Below are 19,278 nucleotides of genomic sequence, written 5' to 3' on the forward strand. Positions count from 1 at the left end.
CCCTAAGGGGACATTTTTTTTAGTTTTTATTTTGTCAGTAAAAGCTGTACACTTCCGGTAACAATGTGTTCATTACCGTTAGCTTGACGAAACAGGGGGCAACAGCGAGCGAAGCTACCGTCAACCAGGCTGTAAAGTGCAACAAAATGATGGCTGTCGATTAATCTTGCCTTTTAATTACCGTACAGACACGGAGATACTTTGTTGGATAAACCGTTATCTTGTCATTTTTCTGCCTGGAGAGATCCAGCGGGCTGAACCGATCACCGCCGGGCCTCGTCGTCGTGGCCCAGCAGGACTCGAGTGAAGTTGGGAGCGGACGGCCAAACTTCTGCTTCCTCCAGCGGCTCTCCGCCTGCAGGGCCCGGGGCTCCTGTCACCGGCCCTGTGGATGACGAAGTGATCACACATCCAATCGACCACCAGGTAAAACGATAAGGAGTAAATAATTCGGTTCAGACCTTCCACTAGCTCGTTTAATGGTGGCTTTGCACGGTCGCCTCGAACAGCTCTGCGGCTAGTTAGCATTAGCATTAGCTTAGCTTGACAACTTCCCTGGCCTGACAGTAGCTGTGTCAGGAGCTCTCTGCTAGCATTAGCCCTGTAGCTTCTCTTGTCAGCAAGATATATGCAGCTTCTTGTGTGTTATGATTACATTTCTAAATGCCGAATCATGCATTAATCACATTTTAGCGTAGCTCGTGGTGGCTAGCAACAGATGTAATTTAATTTTAGCATGCGGGGCGTCTGAGCTATCGCTAGCAAGTTAATTTAAAGCTAATCATCTACCACAGGAGGCCATAATAATAATGGCAGTGTTGTTGGTGTCAACTTTGCTGGGTCTCAAGTAGGGGATGCACCGAACAGCACATTTTTGGCCGAAGCCGAATAAAAATTAAACGCTTAGCCGAATACCGAATGTGGTGGTTAAGTTTTTCATTATTTAAAATACATTTTTAGACATGATTTTCCAAAAAAATAAATGTTTATTTAATATTCTGACATTTGAATAGAAGTGCATTCCCAAAAAAAAAACAAAGTAGTGCATAAAAGTGGATAAACCCACAACAAATGAATTATTGTCCTTTTGGCACAAGTCTACTTAGTCACAGTAGGCTCATAATGTAAACAGAAGGCTCAAGTAAATTGCAATAAGTGTGTTTGTAACCCAATACACGTATACAGGTACATAAACTACATAACATATCCTAGACCAGAACAGATTTGTCAGTAACAAACAAAAACATTAAAACAAACAATAATAATGTCAAGCCCCCATTGCAAAAACTTAAAGTGCAAACAACAAATTAATTCTTGTCCATTGGCATAAGTCTACTTGGCCTCCTCCTTCTGGAACAGTGGCAGGTTCTCCTTTATGAACAGTAGAACCCTCTAGATGTTTCGGCTGAGCACTTGGCTGCAGACAGCAATTCTTTTTTCCCTCTCCGTAATTTTGAAATACTTCCACACTGCCGACATCTTTGTTTATGTTTACTGCATCACTGCATTTTCTTTGATATATTCACTCCACCGAATACCGAATGTAACTTTTTTTGCAATATTCGGCCAAATATATTCGGTTACCGAATATTCGGTGCATCCCTAGTCTTAACTTCTTAGACTTTCACACTCTGAATAATACATTCAGAATGAATTGGCTAAAACAATTCATTAAGAACCCCTCTTCAATTTGGAACTTCATACAAAACTTTATTTTCTCTAAATTACGAGGCCTAAATTTCCTTTTATTTTGTAATTTTAATATTGAAAAAATCCCCTTTTTAAAATTATCCAACTTTCACAAACCGATGCTTTTTTCCTGGTCATTAATCTACAAACATAATTTTCCCCCACATAGATACTACATATGGAACAGTAAAGACATTATACATAGAAGCAAATCCTTATTTACCCCTATTGGTTTATTCACAAATAGTCTTAGTTCAACAGTTATTTAACTCAAATGGATCATTACTTGCATATCAAGAATTTATCATAAAATATAGAATCCCAATTCCTATTAGAGAATTTAATATTGTCATAAATTCAATCCCTCTAGGTGTAATTATGTTATTTAAAAGTACATTAATACAAAATCCATCATTATTGCCCTTTGATCCAACCAAACTTGAAATCGGCCAAATTTGTTTCTCTTCTACACGCAAATATTTCAGAAAGAAGTTTTATCAACTCCATATGTAACAACCTATTCAAATAATCTTATTAATAACCTTAACTGGAAAAAGATCTGGAATTTACCTGCTAGATATATAATCAATAATAAGGTTAAAGAAGTATCTTCTAAGATAATTCACAGAATTTAACCATCTATAGTTTTTTTTTTTTTTTTTTTACAACGATTTAAGAAAGACGGACTTAAACTGCTCTTTCTGTTTTTCATTTATTTTGGTCTTGCCCTTTCTCAACTAAATTATGGGAAGATATTTGTAACCTGATTTCTTCTTCGATTTAACCTAATTTGTCCCTGTGCTTTGAACATATACTGTTTGGTTTCACTGACTTTCCTTTTGCAAAAGAAAAACAACACTATATCATCAATCTCATGATACAGTTAGCCAAATGGCATATCCATAAATGTTGTTACGTTAATCAAAAAACCTGTCTTTCTTGTCTTTGAAAATGAAACCAAACAATATATTAAGTCTATTAAGAAATCTACCAACATGAAAGCTATAAAAACCTTTTAATTTATGTACACTTTACAAAGTTTTTGTATGAAAGTTTGCCTCTGTATTGTTGAAACCCCCTGACGGCATTTTGTTGGTGTATTGTCTTGTGTTGCACCATGTTGCTTTAAGTTTCAAAAATACAAAAAAAAAATTCTTGGCTAGCATTAGCCCTGTAGCTTCTCCTGTCAGCAAGATATATGCAGCTAATTGTGTGTTATGAATACATTTCTAAATGCCGAATCATGCATTAATCAAGTTTGCAGATTATTCCAAGACCATGGCAGTAATAATGGCAGTGTTGTTGGTGTCAACTATGCTGGGACCAGTAGCATTAGCTTACTAGCTAATCTGCTCGACACATTGGTTTGCCAGTGTTTGTCTTGGTTTGTCTGTGGTGTTGCATGGTAACATCACGACTTCACCATACTAACACTTAAAATATTGTCACAACTAGTGATAATTAAGAAGAAGAGATGCTGGGGAAGCTATAAATTGATATTGATCTTACAGAAATGACTGCTGTGAAAATGACTTGTTTTTAATCAAGAATGTATTGCTTTTATTATTGATCAAAGTTTGAGCTCTTTACTATCAGGGTTTCCCTATCATTGTAAGGCTGAGGTGCAGTGAGGGCCACCACCTAAGCTAAATTAATGAAATATCAACGTGGAGAGCTTCAAAAGTAACTAAATTACTTTTCCAGATCTGATGGTTGTAGTTGGTTCCAGTGCACTTCTTAAGCAAGTTCTTTCTCGACACTTTTTGGGTATTTTTGTACACAAATATGCTAACAATAATGGTCCAAATTGATGAGAAACTATATATTTTAAATTGAAATACTGTATGAATTTATTCCACAAAAACACTTTATTTCTGAATTACACTTTAGAGGTGATTTTACTTTTTGCTCTGTTTATTTACGCATTTGTCTGACAGCTTTAGTTACTGGTTACTTTGCAGATTATGATTTTACTTATTGCTTATTATGATCAGTTTATTAAATATGATACCTACCAAACCATTCCTTTTAACTGCCCAACACCTTATCACGTGGTTTGACTTTGCTCCACCTTGAACAGCTTCAACATTATATTGCTTGCATGGTATTGCATCACTAATAATAATCCAATAATATAATGTAATAGTTATGGTATCATATAATGCTCTGAATGATCCTGCATTTTTTATGATGGAACTTTTGTTCTTTTTAATGTTTATTTTTAAAGTAATAACAAACACACTAGTATGAAGTGTGTCATCACTAACTTTATTTATATGAGAGAGTGGGACAAAATATTAGTGAACATATAGGGGACATCTCTCAACGTAACGCAATATTTCCCTCAAAAAGCATGAATTTCAGCATCATCAACAATTTGTACAACAAAAACTTAAAGGACTTACTGCTGGCTTGTTTAATCAGACCTATTTTCACCTTCACGGTTCTCATTAACTGGCAAATCCGTGGAACATAATAAAAAAACATTTTCCTGGAAAATGTACTTGTAAACTGCTTGTTAAAAATAGCCTGAAATAATAACCTGTTTTTGGCTATTGTAGCAAATGAAATACCCAAGAAATCCTTACACTGATGGAAAAATCATGTAATATCCTGATGGTGTCAATAATCAGTCCTGCTTACTGATTTGCAATATCTCACAATTCATATTATCCATGGTGTATTATCATATCACTGAATTGTCCCAGATATTTTTCTATAAATTTAATAAGTGAATAATCAAGCCTGGTGATGCCAACTGCAGACACCCCACTATTACACAAGTCAATGTAATGAACACCAGCACACAACTTTAATCTCACTTCTTTCCTCACATTTAATCAGTACTGGAGCAAAACTGAAGCGATCCATTTATCGTGACTATTATTTTCCCATGCCTGGAGGAGACAGCCACTGCTTGCAGATGTGTCGATCAGTCAGCAGCTTCAGGCTCCGACTGTCAAGATTTATGTTTTCCTTTTGCTGTTGCAGGAGAAAGGAATCCCTTTGATGGGAGAATCCTCTTTCCTGGCCTCCTGGGTCAATCGCCGTGCCATGATGATGGGTACGTGTGTGTGTTTTAAGATAGTGTTACTGTTTGGCAGTGAGCCAGCTTTGTCTTTTGTCAAACCTACAACCTAAAGAATTTTTTTTCTCATCAGACAATGTTTCTTGACGTCTTCGTTATCTACTTTAATTACTACTGCAGGGCTGGAAAGATGATAAAAGTAATTAAAAATGTATGTTTCAGGCCATTAAATGTTTGAAATGTGAATGTCTGATTTAGTAATAAATAGTGTACTCTTGTTAACTGTAATTACCATTCAGTTTTATACTTGCTTTTTTAGGTTGAAGCAGGTGTATTGTAGCGAGATGTGTTTTGTCAGCTTTTATCTCTATAATCTGTTAAATAAAGTGAAATGTTGTCGTCACCCAGATGAGCAGGAGGCCCTGAACTCGATCATGCAGGACTTGGCCGAACTGCACCGCTCTAGCCGTCCTGCCATGTACTTGTCGGACCTGGGAAAACCTAAAGCCTCCTCACCCAAGAACCAGGTAACCGCTGTTAAAAAAATAAACACCAGACTGGGCAAGAATGTCAGTCAAAGAACGTAAAGCGCCACTGAAGGCAAAAATGAAGGGACAAAAAGCCTCGGAGACAAAATAGTTGATGTGATGAATTTAACGTGACTGTCTTTCCAACAGAACGATGTCAGAGTGAAGTTCGAGTTCAAAGGGGAGAAGAGGTGAGGCTTGAACCAGGTTCACCAGTTTAATGTTGTCAGTGTAAACCTGTAGCTGCGACCTCTGACCTCTGACCCCTCTTCTTCTCTTCTTCTCTGCAGGATCTTGCAGTTCCCTCGACCTGTCAAGCTGGACGACCTGAAGGCAAAAGCTAAAGTGGCTTTCGGTCAGACGATGGACCTTCACTACACCAACAATGAGGTATGAAGCCTTATTCCAATTAGGGGTGTGCCATATCGTATCGTTCACAATAATATCGGTATATTTTTTTTTATGATAAAAAAAATGCATATCATGATATTGGCAACGTTCTTACTTCTTGATGTAGTGGTTAAATTTGTTTTAATCACAAAAAGCTACTTACTCCCTGTCGCTAAACACATGCAGCTTTTTAAAATAAGAGCACATGGATGTGTTCAGAATCCACCACAGAATTTACAAGAAGACGAATAGAATAAGATGCCTTTGATAAAACATATAATAACCTTTCTTCTCCTTTACAAAATTTCATCAAAATATGCCCCGGGAACCCCTAAATGGTTATTTTTATTATTTGCTCATACTCAAGAGTCAAGAGTAAAAAAAAAAATTGTATTTGGCAACTGTTGAGATTTGTACTTCAAACTACATTTTAGATTTTTAATTATTTATACAGACTAAAAAAAAATCATACTTTCTATATCTTTTTAAGTATTTCCTGATATCGTCAAGAATATCGTTATCGCAAAAATAGCCTGCAATCGTGATATTCTTTTAGGGCCATATCGCCCACCCCTAATATATATATATATATATATATATTAGATTTCTACACCAAAGTTGTGTCTTCTTCTTGCAGTTGGTGATTCCACTGACCACTCAGGACGACTTGGACAAGGCTGTGGAGCTGCTGGATCGCAGCGTTCACATGAAGAGCCTGAAGATCCTCCTGGTGCTCCAGATGTCCTCTCAGGTGAGCATTGAAACTAAATATGTGGCTTCTGCATAATTTACACAAACCAAGAAATGTTGACCCAATAATGTTGCAATGTCTGTAGGTCTTAACACTGTCCACTGTCTCCTTGTAATGTTAAAAATGTCCCATGCATCTTTGTTTCACACCCGTTGACCTATGTCCTTTTGTTATATTGCAAAAAAAAACAAAACAGCATTTTTCCAAGTGAACACAAGTGTCACAGATGGTAGAGGGAAAATTGGGCCTCTACATAGTCTATATATTGAATTATTTACATTTTTTACAACCTCTCCAGTCCTCTCCTCTCTGCTCTGTGTAAACAGATTTTCAGTGAATATTTGTCATGTGACCATTCGTCTCAGCAGAATCAAAGAATTTAATATTTTTAACAGAGTCGAGTTATTCCAAATGATTTATTTTTGGAGATGTTTTAAATGTAGAATAAAGTGATTTTGGAAGAAATATTTTTTTTTAAAAGAAGGGAAAAAAGAAGCAATGTTGACCATTTTTTAAAATTATTTTATTCTTTTTAATATAATAAATATTTATATTTTATTCTTCTTCAAAAATTACCACATAAAATATCCTCAGAGCATTCCTGGATTTAATCTAATCTAATGGAGAGGAGCTGATGATGTTAGATGATCAATAGAACATTTTTGGTATGGTTTTTTAACTATAAACAGGGTGTAAAACAGTTCTGTCTCCTTACTTCCCTTGCTGTGTTGAAATGTTTTCGTTCGCTGTTCCTCCAGAACTCTTCCTCCAATATGGACCTCTTACCGTCCCACGAGGAGCTGGACAACACAGGATTCAGGGTTGCTGACAAGAAGAGTATGCTGGCTTTGATAGGTGAATAATGTCTTACTGATGCAAAGTTGGTGTCAGAATCATAATATTTTGCCTCGAAATAAATGTAAAACATTAAGCTCCTGTCACTCTGATGCACCCACTGACTATTTCACATAGGGCTGGGCGATTATATCGATATAAAAAATATATTTTTAAATATGATATGGAATTAGACCATATTGCATATATCGGTATAGTTTTCTTTCTTTATATGTAAATGCTGCCCTTACTAGAGTTCGTCATATTTAGTTTTTTCTGTAATGTTTGTTGTTCTTTTCTCATATAAATATATTTATTTCAGAAAAAGATTGGCCTATTTAATTTCATTCATTCAGTCATTTTTTTATTTAAATGTGCACTTTATGGAGCTTTTGATTTAAAAAAAAAAAAAAAAAAAAAAAAGGGAGCTCATTTTGTTTTACAGTATTTATGTTCACTTAAATAAACAGTTTCAATAAAACTACATGATATATTTGGCTTTGACTGGACACTTGTGATAAAAAATATCGGGATATATATCGTATATCGATATTCAGCCTAAATATATCGGGGTATGACTTTTGGTCCATGTCGCCCAGCCCTAATTTCACACGAGCTCATCCTATAGACGATAATAAATTAAAAATCTTTTATTTATCTTCCACGAACCTTCAGGCTCCCATTCGACAGACCGCAGCTCTCCTCCTCCAGGATACATCCCCGACGCGCTGCAGCAGGTGGCGAGGAACGGCTCCTTCACCAGCATCAACAGCGAGGGAGAGTTCATTCCTGAGAGCATGGACCAGGTACAGGAGGGTCCACTTTAGTATTTCTAACAACGGGCTACACTGTAGTATGTGAGTGATTTCTGAGTTTCTTTCTTTTCTCAGATGCTGGACCCACTGTCTATGAGCAGCCCAGAAAACTCAGCGTCTGGAAGTTGTCCTTCTTTAGACAGCCCTCTGGACAGGTCAGAACCTTCATGTTTTATTCATAGACGTAATAGAAATCAGATTCAAGGTCTGCGAATGTGTTTATGATAGATCGCTGTAAATAAATAGAGATAAGAGTCGTTTAATATTCCATCTGCAGGTTAGATTAGCAAGGTTTTCCTAGACCATAAAGCTCGTCAGTGCACAATAAGTGGACTCCATGCTGATATACTTTTGTTTCCTGTTTGGGCAGTGACTACCCAAAGTCCAGGATGCCCCGAGCACAGAGCTACCCAGACAACCACCAGGACTTTCCAGGTAAATGTTCGTGCCCGTGTGTTTGACAGAAACATTTCAAGCTGATTGATAAAAGAAAGAAAATGTGTTCACCCTGTGAGGAATAAAAATAAACAAGCCCACTAAAAAGTTTGCTTTCCCTTGTACATTATTAGCCCATTAAGACCTCAGTCTGCCTCAAAACTCCCTCTAAAACCTCAGCATTGTTTCTAAATAACCTCCCAAGCCTGAAATACTGCACAGACACATTTAAAAGCTTAAATCATAAACAATAGGAAAACTATTTCCCACCCCCTGTTGCACATAGAAATATGAAGAAAAAACAAAATCTGAAGCTGCTTAAACCCATTAAATGTAAATCATTGCCCTGTCCTTAAAAGCATTAACAGTTTTAACAACAACAATAAAAATGCAATTCCCCTTGTGGTGCATAAAGAAAATCTATTATTTATAATACACGCTTTTATTTTGACAATCTCCGTTTTTTTTAAACTGAGGGCACAGATGGAACAAATCTATGTTTTATAACTGGAAGATCATCTCAGGCTCTTATTTGCACTTAAATGCAATGTGGCACTTTATAGTGAACAGAAGGTCAATTTTAATGTTTGTATTAAAAAAAAGGTGTTTTTTCATTTAAATATCTGGAAGATCTCAGAAATGAAATGGTAAAATCATGTTTTAGCGTTTTTTTGTGAGGTAATATAAATGTATAGGTTGTGTTAAATGGGTATGTGATGTCGTCTCATATCGATCGCTGGCCTCTGAATGGAAACAAATCAAATTCCTACCTGTCAATTATTCCGTGGGGAGGTGCAGAATTTATTTTTCTGTTTTTTTTCCTTCTTTCGCTTTCCAAGACAAGATCAACCAAAACATTCAGGTGTCACATCCGGTCTTAAAGGTAGAATAGCGTTCAGTCTGTCCCGGTCTTAAAGGTATATACACGCAAACGTTGCGTCTGGTCTAAATGGGTTCGAGTTAATCTGAAAAATTCAGGACGAAACCCATAATACTTCAAAAGATATTAAACTCATTGCGCTTCAGTTTTGTACCTTTCATCATAAATGTTATTGTTCTGGGTTCTTCATCGTTCCCCTCTTTGTCTTCAGAGTACGACATCCCAGTGTTTGAGAAGTCGGGGAAAGGTGGAACATACCCTCGACGATACGGCATTCCTTTCGGCCTTCAGGATTACAGTGATGGTGGGTTTTCTTTCTCAGTGACACCCAACAAGACGTAAATATTGTTTCTTTACGCTGCGGCTGATTGAGTGAGTATATATTTCTGTTTACGCTCGGCAGGGAGGAAGACCTTCCCTCGGGCTCGGCGAACGCAGGTTCACGGCTTCCGCTCGCCGGTTAACTTCAGCCCGACTGAGCAGTCGCCCAGCACCAGCAGCGGCAGCAGCGTCTTCACCCCGGACCTGGAAGAGGCCCCGGGTCCCGCCAGGAGGCCGCGGAGGGGCAGCGACATCGAACCCAACCCAACTCCCACTCCAACTCTGTCTGTAATGGACATCAGCCCACCCAGCCGCTGTGAGTCAATGGTTTGTTTTTTGGTCTGTAGAACAGGTGGACTAATCGTAGGGGTGGGCGATATGGCCCGAAAAGATAATCACGGTATCTCAGGGTGTTTTTGCGATAACGATATTCTTGACGATATTACAAAATACTGAAAAATATGTAGAAATATGCGCACCAATATGCAGCCCTCTGCTCCTTGCATGGTGTGTTCCCGTGTGTGTATAAAAGGATGGGTTAAATGCAGAAATTGAATTGTGGGATTAATAAAAGTAATTCAATCTTAAATCTCAACAGTTGCCAAATACAAAAGAATTACTCTTGACTTTAGTTCGGCACACACGGACGCACATGGAGAGACGATGTGGGGACGGGACTGATACAGACCGGTACTGGTTTTACCGGCAGCTCGGTAAAACCAGTACGTGTGTGTGTAAGTGTGTGAATGTCTGGGAAGAGGAGGGAGAGGTGGGTCGGGGTTTTGACTGACAGGTGACAGACACGCCGCTGAACAACGGCAAAAACAATGCAAAATACCTTTTATATTATGAATAATGTAGATCAGGGATGGGCAACTGGAGGCCCGGGGGCCGCATACGGGCCGCACAGTCACTTGAAGTGGCCTTCAGTACAACTACATGCATTTGAGCATGAAATCTAAAAATGCACAAAATTACTTTACTTAAAATGAATGTTCGTCTGAAATCACCGTAAGTGGTTATTTTTTATTTGCTTCAAACCTTTTGTATTCCTATTTATACTGCATGCATTTGAGCATGAAGTAGGTTAAGTTTCTGCACTGTAAACATATTTAAAATTGCAGTTTCATCATATCTGGTGAAGTGCACGCTCCTATATGTGGCCCTGTGGTAGTGTTAATGAAAAATTGTGGCTCCCTCCAGCATTTAAGTTGCCCATCCCTGGTGTAGATATACTTTCAGTACCTTGAAATGTGACATTAGCGCAGCACATCAGACTATAGCAAGCCGCCACAGTCTAGGAGGTCATTAATGGGAAACCATTACTCCACTACGTCAAGATTGTGTATTGAATATGCATTTTTATTACTCATAAAAAAATGATACCGGTATAATCGTGAACGATACGATATGGCACACCTCTACCAAATCGTCTCAGTGGTTTGATTGTGTCTGATGGTTGTTTCAGCTCCACGCGCCCCAACAAACTGGCGGCTGGGGAAGCTGCTGGGTCAGGGCGCCTTTGGACGGGTTTTCCTCTGCTACGATGCTGATACTGGACGGGAACTGGCAGTCAAACAGGTCCAGTTTGACCCTGAGAGTCCAGAGACCAGCAAGGTGAGAGTCTGATATGTAGGAATGTTTATCAGATGTGTACATGTATGATAACAACAGGTAAATATTACATTTTGCTGTTTTTTTCCGGGCATATAGGAGGTGAGCGCGCTAGAGTGTGAAATCCAGCTCCTGAAGAATTTGTGCAACGAGCGGATCGTCCAGTATTACGGCTGTCTGCGAGACACGATGGAACGAACGCTCTCTATCTTCATGGAGTACATGCCGGGCGTGAGTGCTCATTAAATGTTTACTATGAAGTGAAATAAGTGTTTAATACAGCAACATCAGTAATTGAAATTATCAGCTGCTTAGTAGTGTTTAAAATATGGTTTTGAGTAATTTCAACATTGTGTTTATTGCACGTATGAAAGCCAGAGATGGACATAATTATCTTTAAAATTATATTAAGATTTGAATGTAAAAAACAGACTATGTTTTGTGGATAAAGTGGATATACACTATTTGTTTTTACTCAAATGTGTAACAAAAACAATTTGACATAGATTTTTCTCGTTTTGTGGCCTCAGGGATCCATTAAGGATCAGCTGAAGTCGTACGGAGCGCTGACAGAAAACGTGACGCGCCGCTACACCCGACAGATCCTGGAGGGGGTTTCCTACCTGCACAGCAACATGATCGTCCACAGAGACATCAAAGGTGAGGGGGACTAGGGATGGGCGATATAAAAGATATATCGATATATTTTTAAATTTGATATGGAATTAAACCATATCGGATATATCGATATAGTTCAATTTTTGTTTCTTTATATATTAATGCTGCCCTTACTAGGGTTTGTCATATTAAGGTATTTTGTAATGTTTGTTTTTCTTTACTCATATAAATATATTTATTTCAGAAAAAGATTTACCTATTTTATTTCATAGGCTGTTTTTATTTAAGATATCATTTTTTTGTATCGCGCTTGGATATTTTCACTTTAACAGTTTCAGTAAAACTACTTGTGACATGTCATATTTGTCTTTGTCTTTGAATGAACATTTGCTCTCACTTTGCGATAAAAATATCAAGATATGTATATCGTATATTGATATTCAGCCTGAATATATCGAGACTTTTGGTCCATATCGCCCAGCCCTAAGGTGGACCGTTTATTTTATTTAGCTGCGACTGTTTGCCGATTGACTCTGAAGCAATAATCAAGTAAAGGTCAAGAATAGCTGGGTGACGCTTTCTCTTCTTTGTCCAGGGGCCAACATCCTGCGTGACTCTGTGGGGAACGTGAAGCTGGGGGACTTCGGGGCCAGCCGGCGGCTGCAGACCATCTGTCTGTCAGGAACAGGCATCATGTCTGTGACCGGCACCCCCTACTGGATGAGCCCGGAGGTCATCAGTGGAGAAGGCTACGGCAGGAAGGCTGACATCTGGTGAGTCCTCGCCTTTCATATTTTACCTTTGAAATATTTCCCAGTATTATTCTGTGACCGTGCCCTAATGCCCACATCAGAACAAAACGCACACAAACACTTCTTCACTGAAAATGTCCACAAAAAACAAAAGGAGGTTTACTTTTCTACTTTCTTAATTTATCCTGAAAGATAATTATGGAACTGTTGCCCGATGATGCCGAAATATAAACTGCCTACATCAGCTTTAACTTTATTTAAAGACCTTTTAATGCCAGTAAAAAAAAAAAACTGTGGTCGTGGTTCCAACAACAAATAGCTCTGCACATTTTGATTTGCATGAGAAATGCTTGATGGAAACCCATAAATTCGATAAAACTTCAGGAAAATGTGCGTAAGGTTTTTACGCTTGCTTGAGGTGGTTTTGGTCTTGGAGAACAGGAGATGGAAACACTTTTTGAATAAGCTCTGACATAGCGAACATTTAACTCACCTGACTGATCAGCTGGTTCCACTCTGACACGAAAGAACAATTATAAGTTGCCCAGTTGAATCCAATTTTATGAAGACCTCTCCATTTTCTCTCATGGGGCCAAATTGTCTGATTAGCAACCTCTTTTTTTTTCTTGTTTTTTCTCTCTCATATAATCTCTACTTCTTCTCCTGTTTACTGACAGATTAGCCTACAGCAACACATTACACTGCCATCTTCTGACCAAAGTACATTTATGCAGCTTTGTTTATTTGCTCCACACCAGTTGATGGAACCTGGATGGATCCCTAATTCGCATTTTCTTTAACCCATCGAAGCCTGGAAAGCGGATATGTCGTTTTATAGTATTTGTATAAGCTCTCAAATACTTTTTGGATTTCATTTCTATCTGCTACAGAGGCTGAAAAATCTATTATTTAGTAGAAGCGTTGACACTTCTGTTGGTAGGTTTTAGGGGCTTATTTTAAAATCGCCCAGAGGTTTTACAGGCGTTTTAGGCCTCAATGGGTTAATGTGACATTTCAAAATTAGCTTGGACTTTAATGGAATCACGGCTTGTGTTTGACAAAAACACATGTCGTCCACTTGTTCTGATTTGTGTTATTTTGCCCTCAGGAGCGTCGGCTGCACTGTAGTGGAGATGCTGACGCAGCGACCCCCGTGGGCGGAGTTCGAGGCCATGGCAGCCATCTTTAAGATCGCCACCCAGCCCACCAACCCCGTGCTGCCCGCCCACGTGTCGGACCACTGCCGAGAGTTCCTCAAACGCATCTTTGTAGAGACGAAGCAGCGGCCGTCTGCTGATGAGCTGCTGAGGCACATCTTTGTACATTAACCCCTGAACCTTTAACCGCCCGCCCGCCCGCCTGTCGAACTGCAGGATACGGCCTTACCTGCCTCTGACCCCGCCCCCTCCACCTCCACGCTGGAGCAGGAGGAACAGGCTGGGGTGTGTGTGTGTGTGGGCGGGGGGGGAGGGGGGTGCTTACCTGCTCCTCCTGAGTCTCTGTTTGTATGAGACTGCCATAGAGGACATGAATTTTTATTTTATTTTTCTCCGCAAGTTGCACCTTAATTTCTCAAAGCAGGAGGAGTGGAGCACTTCCTCCTGAAGCGACGAAAAACGACTCTTTGAAAAACGTCTCCTTTTTTATGTTTGTACGGTTTCTCTCTTCAAACGTTGTGGAGTGGGATAGTGTCGGTGTCGTGGACCTACAGGAGGTGATGCCTGACTCTCGAGTGGCCCCGCCCCTCCCATCTCGCTGACCTGACCCCAGAATGTAGTCTCCTGCCAAAACCCAGAGCGACGGCGATGAGCTGGGCCCGCTGCTATAGACGAAACTCAACCCCAGATGTAGAGAACACTCCCCGAAAAACGGTTCCCCTCGTCCTTTTCCTCTCCGTCTTTCTGATCTCACAGACGAAACGTTTTGTCTCTCTGCTTTACTGTCTGTAAACTTCCTTTCCTCCTCCTCTTCCTCCTTCATCATCGTTCTTCGCCGTGTGCCTTTTCTGTTTTTTAAACGCAGTGTAGGAGTGAGTTCATGGGTAATCTCCGTTGTTCTTAGCCCCAAGGGTTTCTTAGTGTTGTTTTGCCTGCCGGATAAACTGCCTTCGCACCGTTAGCCCAAATCCAGCTGAGCTCACTTCAGCCGTTATTTCCATTTCTGCCTTTTCTGTCACAGGGACTCCTCCTCTACCTGCTAACCAAATATCCTTCAGTCCTGCTCACCACGCTGGTTCAGTAGTCAAGTGTAGCTGGTGAATTCTGGGATGTACCCGCTAACTGGTACTCAGACAGGGACTGGTACTCCTGTTATGGTCTTTAGAGACGGCAACAGCCACTTTCTCTTCAAACACACCCTGCTCTCCGCTGCTGCTCAGATACCCCTCTTCGACCAAGTCAAAGTTTATTTATAGAGCACATTAAAAAACAACCTCAATTGACCAAAGTGCTGTACAGTTATTAAAATACAATAAATATATCCTACACAAATGTACTAATAAATAAAAACGATGAAAACAAAATGCTTAAAACAATAAAATAGTAATAAAAACTCAATCTAAAAAGAGAGTTAGAGTTAAAAAAGAAAATCAAAGAATAAACAGTAAGGCTGAAAGACAGGAAAACTGGTTCCAGAGCAGCACCAACTCTTTGCTGGTCTTTAACCACGAACAGCTTACGTCAGGGCCTGAGGGCGGGATTATCGTGATCGAGAACAACGAAAACAAGCATAAGCTTACAAAAAAAAGTCTAACATTAACATCTTACTGTCCGTGTCTAGACGAGCAGCACCAATTTGTAGAGAGACGATGTAGTCTGCAGTGTTGACTTTGGTCGAAAAGGGGTAAAAGTGTTGACGATCAGACTCTTGTCATGGCAGGTCGGAGGTGGATTGTTGGTAAATGTCGGTACAAACACAGTTCAGTTGTGATTTCTGCATCTCTGCCATGACAACAGTGAAGCAGCAGAGAGGCGTGTTGCAGCGAGGCCAGAAGCTCACAGCTGATTGGCCGGAGGTCTGGCTGTATGACGCTGTTGTCACTATATTTCAAACTAAAGAGTAGAGTGGTTAGTCAGGACATTACTATCTGTCTCTAAGCTGCTCATCCTTTAACCACAGGTACGTTTCTAGTAGGGCTGGGCGATATGGACCAAAAGTCATATCCTGATATATTTAGGCTGAATATCGATTTACAATATATATCCCGATATTTTTATTGCAAAGTGAGAGCAAATGTTCAGTCAAAGTCAAATATGACATGTCACAAGTAGTTTTATTGAAACCGCTTAAGTGAACATAAATACAGTATAACAACAGGAGAACCGTTTATTAAAATCAAAGCTCAATAAAGTGCACATTTAAATAAAAAAATATCTTAAATAAAAGCTGCAGTTTGTCTGGAGCAAGGATCACAGTGCAAATTTGAACTATATCGATATATATGCGATGTGGTCTAATTCCATATCACATTTAAAAATATATCAATATGTCTTCTATATCGATATATCGGCCAGCCCTAATTTTTAGGTCTCTTCATTTGCTGCAATCGGTACATTTTTTGCATCACGCTGCCATACTGGAGCACTCCTGTCAGATATCTTGCTGTTTGTTATTTTCCTCACATGCACTCCAACAGATTTGACTCACACTTGAAGACGTTTACAGTATCTCACCGCTTCGTTAAAACCAGCAGCGCCGTCGCTGTTGGCGCCAAATCAGATATTAACTCGTCACTTTAGTTTAACAACAAACGCTCCGTTCAACGTTTCTTTTAGCGGCTTCCTCCCGGGCCGAGCTTTCATAGCGTCTCTGATGAGTAGGACTTGCTTGTTCTAGTTTCATCACTATGCACCAGTAAGATGTAAACTCACTTCACACGCTGGACAGCAGACAGAACACCTGCATGCACACGATCGACTGTTTTAGGCTGCAAAATAATTATCTTTGCAGATCAAATTTAGATGTTCTAGTCGTGGTGTGTGTGTGCTGCAGTAATTATAGGATTGAAGCAGTGTTCAAAGCTTTTATCTTGCATTTATTTAGGTACAATTTGACAGGAAGTCGGGGTGTTTATGCAGAGACGTTCGGCTTATTAAAGGTGCAATCAGTAATAATTTAGTGGCACAGATTGCTTGATTGGTAAACTAGTTCGGCCCAGACCCAACTGAACTCTCCACCGAACTGCTAGCTCACGTGGGACCACCTCACATGACTCTTTTACTTCTCGATGGAGGGATGAAAAGGTGCTATTACAGGGTTAAATATGAGCTGATGGTTAGAATGGTACGGTAGATGTACGGTACGATACACAAAACCTTTTAGGTTGTCAGGTTTGATGTGTTTTTGGTTCACTCCGTTTCTATAATATTTTCCTGAACATTTCCAACAAATTTCCTGGAAAGAGCTATGTAGTTTGGTACAATAAATAGCTATCTAATTAAGCAGGAGGTTTTTAGTGGGAGCTGAATTATCCGTAGAGGAGTCCCCCCCCTCAAATAGATGGAGCTGCTGAATAAAACCAGAAACAAACGCTGAATAAACCAGTTTACCGTTAAAAATCAGTGTTTTTCCAATGCGGGGTTACCAGCTGCAAGCTAAGCTGCCATTATCTTGATCAAAAAAACACATTTTTTCTGGTTTAAGTCGCTGGAAGAACAACTCAACAACAGATATAACATAGGTCTAGTCATTATTAGAAACGGTTACATATTATACTTTTAAACGGTGAAAAATAGAGTTCTCAGTTGCCGCACTTGAAGTTAATTAATTCCTGAGAATCAGCTGAATATGCAAAAATTAATAATTCACTCAACATATATGGGCCTATCTACCCACAGTCTATACTAATTAAATACTTATTTCCAGGAAACTTTTTAGGAAATGATCAAGAATTATGATGTTTTCGAGGATTTGTTGTTGTAGTTCCGGATGCGGCCACTAGGTGTAAGTAAAGAGCCATATTTTACTGGTTGCACCTTTTTTTTTTACAAAGCAGGAAGAAAGTAGTTTCTTCACCTTTGCTCATCAAACGTTTTACTAATCCATGAAGGTCATTTTGATAATGATTTTTCATCCCGAGTCATCCCGCACCAAACATTTTATCACTTGATGATTTCCTCTTAAGGCACTTAAGCAGCTCTGCAGTAAATGTTTTCTGTGATCAACCGATGGAACCACGCCGGTTGTGGAAAATACAACCGTCTTCACTCAATTTATGCATTTTCAGAATGGTACGTGTCCAAACAGAAGAGATAATGTCCTTTTTTCTTTGCAAACATTAGTGGTTGTATTGAGTTTGAGGCGGTTCACAGTAAACTGTCTGTGAATGCTGCCAGCACTGGTAAACCTTAATACGCACTACCATTATGCACTATCTTTGATTCACTGATGCTTTTTCAAGATTCCTCGTCGGCTGTCGCTGGTGCAGCTTCGTTCAGCGACCTTTTCTTTGCACATTTTAAAGACTATTTTTTATTTTTACACAAGTGTGATTGTGAGTATGAGTGTGTTATCGAAGACTCAGTACATGAATGTAACGTCTCATTTTTTTTTACCGTCAGATGGCCTCGTTCACCACCATGGATTAACTCCTCGGTACCAGTATTTGTCACCTGCAGACGCTAAGATACACCTGTAGTTCTCTCTTTAGTCTCTAAAGCCACTGCTGCCACTCCTGGGTGTATATGGGTGTGTATTTGTATGTGTGTTTGTGTGTGTGTGGGTGTGTGAGGTTGTAAATGTGCATTTACTGCAATTTGTGCTCTTTGGACACTGCGCCCAAAATGCCTTGAGCATTATTGACTGTAGGAGGGGGAGAACATTAAAACAATAATTTAAAAAAATGAAATTATTAAAAAAAAAAATCATGTACAAATGTATAAAATGAAAATGTACCTTTTTTTAAAAAAACAAAACAAAGAAAAGAAAAGTTCACTTATATCCCACATGTTTGGTCTCTGTGTATTGTAAAAGAAGCCATGTTTATAATTCTAATTGGTTTGTGACCAATACGCCTGTTTATATCAGATCTGTATATCAGTGGTACGCATAATTTTTTAATATATATTTTTTATTTTACTTTTTTTTAAATGGGAGATTTTATGCATGGTTGGGTCCTGAGAGACGCAGCGGTGCCGTTGAATGGTTGCTGTTTTTTGGCAAAATTCTGGAGTATTGCGACAGCTCTGTGTTCATAATTCCAACAATTATGAAGATGAAAAACAATAAAAGATATTTATTTCACTTTTTTGTGAGTGCGGGTTTTTGTTCCACTCAAAGATTTCTACTCGGACACAAGTGAGCATAAGAAAAATGTTAAATATAGCAAATACCCAAATTATTAAGTCTTTATTTAAAAGCCTTTAGTCTCGTTATCAGAAGACTTTAAATATTAAATATAGAAAGTAAAACTACCAATTTTGAAATTTATTGGTGGCAGCAGAGTATACACTACAATTAAGCTATTGATTTAGAAATAATTTTAAACCATGTATAGATTTCATTTTCATTGAAAAAAAAAAAGTTGAGACTAGAATTTATTTTCTGCTTTTACACAACTTTATATGACCCAAGGAAAATGTATTAAATTTGAGACTTATTTTCAACATCTTGACCTGAGTTTATCCC

The 19,278-nt window shown here is 38.9% G+C and overlaps 1 protein-coding gene across 1 annotated transcript; it reads left to right on the forward strand.

The window, feature by feature from the left end:
• The first annotated feature begins 94 nt into the window (after window positions 1–94).
• On the forward strand, window positions 95–18,894 carry map3k2 (mitogen-activated protein kinase kinase kinase 2). Its single transcript, XM_059328008.1, has 17 exons — window positions 95–426; window positions 4,681–4,753; window positions 5,126–5,244; window positions 5,395–5,435; window positions 5,535–5,634; window positions 6,272–6,385; window positions 7,144–7,240; window positions 7,895–8,025; window positions 8,110–8,189; window positions 8,405–8,469; window positions 9,561–9,653; window positions 9,753–9,986; window positions 11,139–11,287; window positions 11,384–11,515; window positions 11,815–11,944; window positions 12,498–12,675; window positions 13,763–18,894. Exons 2-17 carry the CDS (start codon window positions 4,699–4,701, stop codon window positions 13,980–13,982), a joined length of 1,938 nt encoding a protein of 645 aa, XP_059183991.1. The 5' UTR covers window positions 95–426; window positions 4,681–4,698; the 3' UTR covers window positions 13,983–18,894.
• Window positions 18,895–19,278: the final 384 nt, after the last annotated feature.

The sequence above is a fragment of the Centropristis striata genome, chromosome 24 (assembly GCF_030273125.1).
Source record: "Centropristis striata isolate RG_2023a ecotype Rhode Island chromosome 24, C.striata_1.0, whole genome shotgun sequence".
NCBI lineage: Eukaryota > Metazoa > Chordata > Actinopteri > Perciformes > Serranidae > Centropristis > Centropristis striata.

Bases quoted from the DNA above. Each gene is read 5' to 3' on its own strand.
- map3k2 (XM_059328008.1), top strand. From the start codon at position 4,699: ATGGGAGAATCCTCTTTCCTGGCCTCCTGGGTCAATCGCCGTGCCATG. The intron at 5,635-6,271 runs GTATGAAGCCTT...TTCTTCTTGCAG, and splicing joins TTCACTACACCAACAATGAG to TTGGTGATTCCACTGACCAC. The intron at 11,516-11,814 runs GTGAGTGCTCAT...TTGTGGCCTCAG, and splicing joins TCATGGAGTACATGCCGGGC to GGATCCATTAAGGATCAGCT.